We start from the raw sequence: 9,059 nt of genomic DNA on the forward strand, positions 1-9,059 counted from the left end.
AACTGGAGCAGTGGCTAAAACAGATCCCAGGAACAACATCAGACATCTCAGTCCAGAAATGTGCAGTTCTAGGCACAGCTAAGATACTGCGCAGAACCCTCAAGCTCCCAGGCCTCTGGTCGAGGACCCGAGCTCAGAGGATGAAAGAGACCACCCGTGGAGGGTGAGAAGGGAATATACACACACACAGTAAATTGGTGGTGGATAAAGAACAGAGGAAAGCCGTTGTGGATGTCACAATACCAAATGACCACAACATCAGGAAAAAGGAGCATGAGAAACTGGAGAAATACCAGGGCCTCAGAGAGGAACTGGAAAAGACCTGGAAGGTGAAGACCACAGTGGTGCCTGTGGTCATCGGGGCCCTCGGGGCAGTCACCCCCAAACTGGACCACCCGCGGAGGGTGAGAAGGAATTCCCTTCTCACCCTCCGCGGGTGGTCTCTTTCATCCTCTGAGCTCGGGTCCTCGACCAGAGGCCTGGGAGCTTGAGGGTTCTGCGCAGTATCTTAGCTGTGCCTAGAACTGCACATTTCTGGACTGAGATGTCTGATGTTGTTCCTGGGATCTGTTTTAGCCACTGCTCCAGTTTGGGGGTGACTGCCCCGAGGGCCCCGATGACCACAGGCACCACTGTGGTCTTCACCTTCCAGGTCTTTTCCAGTTCCTCTCTGAGGCCCTGGTATTTCTCCAGTTTCTCATGCTCCTTTTTCCTGATGTTGTGTTGTTGTACACATAAGTGTGTGTTTGTGTGCAGTGGTATCTAATTAATTAACAGTCCCAATAGATTAGAAAAACTACATTATTTGAGTACAACTTYAGCAGAATAATAACGTGTCAAGAACAATTGTTTTCTGCCTAACAAACTTTTATCTGATATTTAGCTGACAGAAACCTTTTTTGTTTGTTTGTTTGTTTGATAATAAAATATGTTGTCTTAATATTCAGTTTGATGACTGATGATCTGAAAACTGTTAGCTACAACAAACCAGGTCCAAACCATGAAACTACCACCTCCATGCTTCTCAGATAAATGATATTTCAGCACAATAATGCTGCTCCCCAATACTTTTTGAAATAAAAAAGGTTGAACACAATGGTTTGCAATATATCTTCAAAACTGTTTTTCACTTATAGCTATAAACAGATGTTTTAGCACTCTTGTTATTTGGAACTTAAAATAAGCAGTGTTAGAACAAAATAATGTTTTGAAGCATTTCCCAGCAGGTTTTCATGTGCAGAAACCTGTTATTCACTCATTCATTCAGATCAGGTGTCAGAGCAGAGAAACATCTGAAACATGCAGAACAGCTGTTCCTCTGGACGCCACTGCCTTAAACAAACATGTTATGGTAGAAAAATAACCATAAAATCTAGACTCAACAGCTAAAACTGTCTATACAACATTTTTTATTGCATTTAGCATTATTTTTCCAAAAATCTAATTTTAACTTAGGGTTAGACATTATTTAAACAAACTAAACTGCATGCAAAGTGAATTTGGGTACGCCTTTAGAGATTGTGTTATGATGTGTTATACTAACTTTTGGAAGGTGAGTAATGATCCGGTCCTTCTTCACTGGTGGCAACATGCTGCAGTATTTCTGAATCACACTCTGGAGGCAAACAATGTAAAATCCTCCAAGTTTCCTTGAAACAGAACATGTAATTTTATTTAAAATGTTAGTCATGATGTAAGTATTTTATGAAAAAGGCAGAGTGAAACATTACATGTTGCTCTTCATGAACACATGATTTAATTGATTTATTTATTTCCAAGCTGAAACGATGAGCAAGTCGAGTCTGCTTTTAGTCAATGAATTGTTTTGGTTTTATAACAGTATAATAATAATAATAATAATAATAATAATAATAATAATAATAATAATAATAATCATTTTACCTGAAGGAGAAGAAAGAAAAGTGCTGTAACTTTATGATGAAATATCCAAAGTTGAACAACAAAACAAAAAGTCGTCTCTGAGCGAGGCGTGCCTCTGAAATCTTCCCTAAACTCAAACTGTCTTTTAATTGAGCACAGCAGATTAAATCAGAGTCATCGGTCAAACAGCGCCCCCTCGCGTTCCAAAACGTCAAGACACAAACACTCGGTCAAGTTTATCCAGAAGACGTCTTTCCTCACTTCTATAAATATATGAAAGGTTTATTATCTACATAAAATATACTTTTATTCATTGCACGTATTTATATACCCATATTTGCAAACGTGAAAACTGTGGTTGTTGGCTGTAACGAATTGTGCTCAATAAAGTTTTTTTATGAAGTGACGTATATTTCCTGCGCCGCCTGAGTTTAAAAGCTTCACCAATCTTCCCATCAGCCCTTTTGGTTTTCTCCCGCYGACCAGAGAGGAGTTTAGAGCGCTTAAGAGTTACTTTAACCAGGTATGCTTGGCCGGAAATTTTTAAAAGCTTATGGTATTACTTTTAAAAATACCACCAAATTGTATATTTGTATTCTTTGTTGGTTAAATTGAAGTGTAGTTTTAAGTGCTGTATGTGTAGCGTTATGGTTAGGCCCCAGCCACGTGGAGAGTATCTGCTGTGTTCATTGCTTTACTGCAGTAATAAAATACTAGCTTTACTGCAGTAATAAATACAAGCYTTTTCTCTTCTATTTCAAGTAAACTGCATAACTAACTATTTTGTAATTTTTAGAAATTAAAACTTGTTCAATTGCAGTATATCTCAGTCATTTTTTTGATAGATATTAAATTAAAATGAATTTTATAAACCCTAACTGATTAAATTCGTTCCAAAGAATCCACTTAAATATGAGAAGTAGTTGCGATGATTAAACGTTTAGTCATGGCAGTGTTTTATTTATGTTTTATTAATTGTTTCTCTTTCTTTTTAGGGGTTACCTGTTTATCTCAGCACAAATGCTCCAAACACTCCTCTGTGAGGTCTTCTTGTCTCAAGGAGGTGAGTGTGAAGTGATCAGTCATTTTAATGACTCTTGTCTGTGATGAAAACTGTGAATAGGAAGTGCCGTCTGATGCGACAACTGACGATGTTTCTGTCACTGTTCTGAGCCTGAAACCTCYCTAAATCTCAGCCTCAACTAATAAACTTAAATTGGTTAACACAAGTCGGTTTCCTTTTCAGCCTCGGGATGGGAGAGCTCAAGAAAACAGCATGTCATGACAGAGGTTGGTGGATGTTTTTTACCTGCTAGATTAAATCTGTGACATCAAAATTATCAGTGGTGAGGCTTGAGTTCATTTACTATTAGATGATGTAGTTATTGTCAACATAAAATTATGTTTTAAATGTCTCCCCTCTTTAATAGCTGCCCTGTAGTGGGATGTATAAGGTTCCAGYTGGACTGAAAGGCTGACATCATTTACAGGTAAAGAGACCAAATTGAATTTAAAAAATCRAATTAAAAACAGCTGCTTCTGTTGTGATGAACCTTGCTGGAATTACCGTCAGATTGTTTGGTGGTGATAGATTATTTTCTGAACACAAAATGACATTTTGTGTATAATTGCTGTAGTTACTGCTGCTTTATCATTTCCTTAAAACTGTATTTCTCTCCTCAAGGTGGTCTGGCTGAGCCTCATCTGAAATGTGGCTCCTCTCCAGTGCAGCCTCAGTTTTCAGACTGGCCTTGTAAGTTTGAGATAATTTAATTGTGACACTGAGCTTTTCATAAACTCATCTTTTTTGTACGAACAAAACTAACATGTTTGACTAAAATACAAATAACCGAAGAGAGTTGAGTTAAAAGAAAAGCTTGTTAAAGTCTGAGCAGCTTTCTGTGATGATAACCTGGARTAGGAAGTGCCGTCAGATGCGACAACTGACGATTTTTTTCTTATCCATTTTTCTGAGTCTGTCTTTAGAAGTTGTTTTTAAGAYTTTCATTTTTGCACTTTGTTTTAATTTTTCCTAACTCTTGTTTCTGCAGGTCTTCTGGAGCTGATCCTTGTCCAGTAGTGCATGTGATTGACTGAAAGGTAATTTTTTAAAAACATTTGTACATGGTTTCAGTCACGCACTGTTGTGATGAACTATGCTGGAATTACCGTCAGATTGTTCGGTGGTGATCACATTGTTTTCTGAACACTAAAAAATGACCTGTTTGTGTACGATTGCTGTAATTACTGCTGGTTTATTGTTTTCTTCAAACTTTTTTTCTCTTTCAAGGCGGTCTGGCTGAGCCTCATCTGAAATGTGACTCCCCTCCAGTGTGGCTGACTGAAAGGTAACTATTAAACATAAATTCAGCCATTCACTGTTGTGATGAACTGTATTGGAATTACCGTCAGATTGTTCGGTGATGACTTTTGCTTTTCTGAACTCTGATTGGCAGCGTCACACATTAGTTTTTAATGACCGTATTAGTACACTAATTATATYTTTTCTTTCAGGACTGGATGCGGATCGGCTGCAGTTGTTGCCCTGGTACATGTGTGCTCAACCTGGTAAATATATTTGTAAAATGACTGTTCTAAGTGGGGAAATGGGCTGAAGTTGAGCTGATAAAATATGCAGCCACAGTACTGAGCAGATTAGGACATTGTGCTGTAAATATGGTCACCATTTATTGACATTGTTTCACCAGAATTTGATCTCACCACCCAGTTTTCCAAATGTTTTTTTTTTTTTAAATCTAATCCATCCTTTCCTCCTCAGGTGAACCAGTGAAAGGTCATGTGAAGAGTCGGTCCTCCTGCCAGACCTCAAGTCATTTCCACGTTCTGCTTTCTGCACCAACAGATTAATAATCCTGCTGGCCTGAACAGTTGCCACGGACACTGTTAGATGATTTATAAGGACTTTCCTGCTTCTCATCACTGCTGATTGTAACAAAACTAAATAAAGACGTCAAACTGTTGTGATGCTTGATTTCTAATAGACCGACCCCCCCACCCCACACACACACATCTTTTTGTCTTMCACAGTAAACTAAATATTTCTGATAGGGCAAAGGGTCTCTTGGTTGCCAATAGAATTGATGCACATTATTTGGATGTTAAACCTTGAAGCATCTGCAGTTCAGTTTTCATATATTGGACCGTGATAAAAATATTTATGCATACTAAGTTGAACACTGATCTTTTTAAATACCCTCTATTACCAGCAAGTGTAAACTTTTTGTAAGTGATTAAATTCTTGATCTTTAAACTCCAGCAGTGTGCACTCAAATCTCAATCTGAGGTAAGAGCAGTAAAAACGAGAAGCTGAGAATAAATTGAACATCAGATGTGAACAAAATCACTGGTTCAGTTTATTCCACACTTGGTTTCTTGGTTCAGCATTTGGGTTAAACATTTAACTGTACAAAAGCTCAAACAGTTTTACACAACGGGAATTTAATTCGAGAACCAATTCAAAGCTCCACTCCAATCCTGTCACTAAGAACTGATKCCAGTCTGCTTCATGACAGATTAATTACAGAATGTTTTTCTTAGACTAAGATTTAAACAAACTGACTTCACTTATCGATTTCTCCTCTACATGTCAGCAAACATCAGTGCTGTTTGAATACAGTAGATGTTTTAGTGTGAAGGAAAAGGAATCCTTTCTACAGAAGCTTTAGGGACATTAAAAAAAACTCTGCTTTATGTTCAGCTTCTATAGAATTAAATCTTCAGTTAGGATGAAGGGTAATGGAGGGTGAGTACAAAGYGAATAGCTCTTCATGGTCCTGTAGGTTGAGACCAGAGGTTTTGTCTGGACTCAGTCCTCTTCCTTCTCGATGTAGGTCTTACTGGCTGAACGAGCCATCTGCCTCGCCATGTACCGCTCTCGAGCCGAGCTCAGAGTCTGATCCGTGCTGCGCTTTGTGAACTTGTTTGTCTTTTCCTCTGTGTCCTCTTTCTCGTTTTCTTTCATCGGTGGTTTCTCTTCCTCTTTTGAACCCTCCCTGACGGATCGCTCCTTTTCAGCATCTTTTGATTTGCTCACGGAACTCTTTTCCTTCTCTGGTTCCTTCTTTCGCTCCTTRTCTTCCTGATGTTTGTCCTTCCGTTTCTCATCGTTTGAATTCCTCCTCTTCTCTCTTTCAGTGTTTTTCTCCCTCTCTTTGGGGCTCCTCTCCCTCTTTCTGTGCCTGTCTTCTCTCTCTGTGTCCCCCCTGCCTCTGCCTCTGTCGTCGTCTCGCCCTCGATCTCTGTCTTTTCTTCTGTCGTTGTCACTTCTTCTGTCTCCATGTCTGTCGTCCTTGTCTCTGCCCCTGTGCCTGTCTCTGTCTCTCTCTCTCTCTCTGTCTCGATGACTTTTCTTTTTCCGCTCTCTCTCCGTCTCCTTCTCTTCTCCGCTCCCAGATGAAGGCGACCTCTGTCGGTACTGGCGATTCGAGTGTCCGGACCCTCCCGCGGGCTTGCTGAACGCAGTTTTCTGCTGGCGGCCTTCCTCCTCGTCGCTTCCCGAACTTAGGATGTTCTCGTGGGACGTGGGCGAGGGAACCGGCGACGTCCTCTCAGTCTTCACTGAAACACTTGAAGTTTGACTGCAGCGCAGAAAACAAACACAATCAATGATTTGGGCTTTGAGCAAAACGCAGAATTCCCAGAGCAAGAGATAAAAATGATGACGACAGACTTTGTGGAGCGATCAGGTATGGCCTCCTCTCCAACGGTCTGATTCAGGAGGTGCCGATAGAACCCGCTCAGGTCTTTCTGTTTCTTCACATCCAAAGCAGCTACACAGAAAAAACACTAATATTAAAAAATATGGACATAATCTAACAAAGCTGCTTGTTTTCACAGCACTTCATATTTCTTTAAGTCATCCTTTTTTTCTGGATAAAGTTGGCAGAGGATAAAATACTTTAAGATAAACTACATTATTATGGATTTTGTGTTTTTAAAAATATCCCCTATTTGCCCTAAAAGCTAACACCTTTACTTTAAAGAAAGATCAAAATTTAAAAGAATTTTACACTTACTGGATTCTGCTTCATTTAAGTTTAGTAAAACATTTTAGTTGGAAAGTATCGCTCTAACCTTCGATCTCTGCCTGTCGTTTTTCTCTCTCCTGCTCCTCTTTCTGCTCCTCCAGTTTTTTCTTGTACGCAGAAGTCACATAAGCGTCTTTATCAGCAAACTTCTCCCCCTCCGCTTCCCTTTCCTTCTGAATTTTTCTCTCCTCTCTTCGCTCTTGTTCTTTCTTTCGATCCTCCACCGCTTTCATTAGCTGGTGAATGTATTTCGGCTGCAACACAAGGAGTAAACGTTACGTTGTGCTCAGATTATGTTACTTTTCCTGCAGCAAAAGGGACACTTGAACAAATCGTTTTAAACACAAAAGCTGGGGGTGTTTTGTGTTTTCAGCTTCAAAGAAATTACCCGTCTGTCGGCACCTCCCAGAACCTTTTTGTTGCTCTCCAGTTTCTGTTTTTGCATGTCGTCGTACACAGAATCATAGTCATACACGGTGCTGTCCTGATCAAGAGCCTTCTGCATCTCCAAACGAGTCTGCAGAGAGAAGGGGAAAAAAAGATTAAAGAATAAATGTGAAGGAAGGCAAACACTGATGATTTTCCTCTCCTCCTACCTGCTTCATCATCTTCTTTTTGATAGCTTCTCTCTGTAAACTCTCCCCAACCGAGGTCTAAAGAATAAAACATAAGATTTACTCAATAAATTTGGACAGAAGCCGTTCTTTTACCAGATTTGGTCGCTTTCCATGACAGGTCAGACAGTTTACTAACTTCATCATCAGAGTCATCCCCAAACACAGAGGGCTTCGGTAGGACTGCAGTGTTTGATGCTCGTTTCTTCTGTGGCAAGATCAGCCCATACCTGAGGGCAAATCAGGGAACAGCTTTGTTCTAGAGTATATTTTCACACAGAGTGACTGATTATAATAAAAAAATATCTATACTGAAACATGTACATGAAAAATGTAAAGATGATTTAATCATTTCTTCTTTCTAAACCTCTTGTCTTCTCTCATAACTAAAGCAGCTGTGTAAACAGTTATTCACTGGAAGGCTATTGTTGAGCAGAAGACAGCAGACAGTTGGATGAAGCATAGTCATATTTTATTATTTATCCAGATCACTGTTACTCAAGAGCTCTGGTTGTGAGACCAAAAATGTCATGTTTTTAGGTTTAAGATTAAACAATAAAACAACCAGGGGACTCACGTTTTCTGTTGGGTTGGTTTTACTGGTGTTGTAAAATGTCTAACAAAATTTTAAGGAATTTGCAACATAGTACTACTAGTAGTTAATATATACTATATACTAGCTTTTAATTTTCCCCAGAAGAAATGCCAAATTCCTGAGTTGTCAATTTGACAAGTAGCTAATTTCAGCCCTTATACTCATAAAAGAAAATACACGGTTCAAACGCATGTCTATAAAGTAATGTTAGCTAGAATGATTACTTTACCCTCACAAACAACAAATTGTATTACTCCAGCTACATTAGGATGCTAGAAAACGTGTGAAATATGGAAGTTCATAAAATTATACAAACTAAATGGAGCACCGTCTGTCAAATGAACAACTAGCCGTGCAGTGTTAGCATGTTGCTAGCTGGTTTCAGCGCTTCCGTCCAACAAAAGGTAGCTAGTTTTAGCGCCACGACTGCAACAGACACTKCGGTTTTCAGTCAAAATCACAAATACTATCTCCGTCAAATGCATTATCCATTAGTTTCTAATACCACATTATCATGGCTTTGTTAGCATGCTACACTCACTGTTTTGTAGGGACCGCCATCTTGGTCTGCTTACCGTGGGAAAAACACTGCGCAGTAGATTCGACACAAAATAATTTTAGTGAACAAACGAAAATCCCCACGTTATAATTTAGAAGAGATGTGAAAAAGTTACAGAAAACATGTATAAACTGTTGTTTAATTTTAGACAACAGTATTTTCTCTGAATAAAATGAAATTTTTGTTTGTCTGTTTGTTACGAATGTGCGGTTATCGTCCATAGTTGCATAAAACAATCTTTACCAGCAGAGGGCGACATTTGTCCAAAACTGTAAGGTTCACACTATTCTATTCTATTCTATTCTATTCTATTCTATTCTATTCTATTCTATTCTATTCTATTCTATTCTATCATATCATAT

At 39.1% G+C, this 9,059-nt stretch overlaps 1 protein-coding gene and 1 long non-coding RNA gene across 2 annotated transcripts; one reads left to right on the top strand and one right to left on the bottom strand.

Annotated features, from left to right (window-relative positions):
• The first annotated feature begins 2,318 nt into the window (after window positions 1–2,318).
• LOC106523497 (uncharacterized) lies at window positions 2,319–4,862 on the top strand. Its single transcript, XR_001310897.1, has 9 exons — window positions 2,319–2,404; window positions 2,877–2,944; window positions 3,128–3,171; window positions 3,312–3,371; window positions 3,566–3,634; window positions 3,933–3,981; window positions 4,172–4,229; window positions 4,396–4,449; window positions 4,661–4,862. It is a non-coding gene; the product is annotated as an uncharacterized LOC106523497 (long non-coding RNA).
• A 369-nt stretch (window positions 4,863–5,231) lies between these two features.
• nsrp1 (nuclear speckle splicing regulatory protein 1) lies at window positions 5,232–8,724 on the bottom strand. The gene is made up of 7 exons (XM_014016916.1): window positions 8,680–8,724; window positions 7,683–7,773; window positions 7,526–7,582; window positions 7,318–7,446; window positions 6,976–7,183; window positions 6,572–6,671; window positions 5,232–6,479 (listed from the first exon to the last, which is right to left on the bottom strand). The coding sequence occupies exons 1-7, from the start codon at window positions 8,697–8,699 to the stop codon at window positions 5,708–5,710; spliced, it is 1,377 nt and encodes a 458-aa protein (XP_013872370.1). The 5' UTR covers window positions 8,700–8,724; the 3' UTR covers window positions 5,232–5,707.
• Window positions 8,725–9,059: the final 335 nt, after the last annotated feature.

Source organism: Austrofundulus limnaeus, unplaced genomic scaffold, assembly GCF_001266775.1.
Source record: "Austrofundulus limnaeus strain Quisiro unplaced genomic scaffold, Austrofundulus_limnaeus-1.0 Scaffold157, whole genome shotgun sequence".
Lineage (NCBI taxonomy): Eukaryota > Metazoa > Chordata > Actinopteri > Cyprinodontiformes > Rivulidae > Austrofundulus > Austrofundulus limnaeus.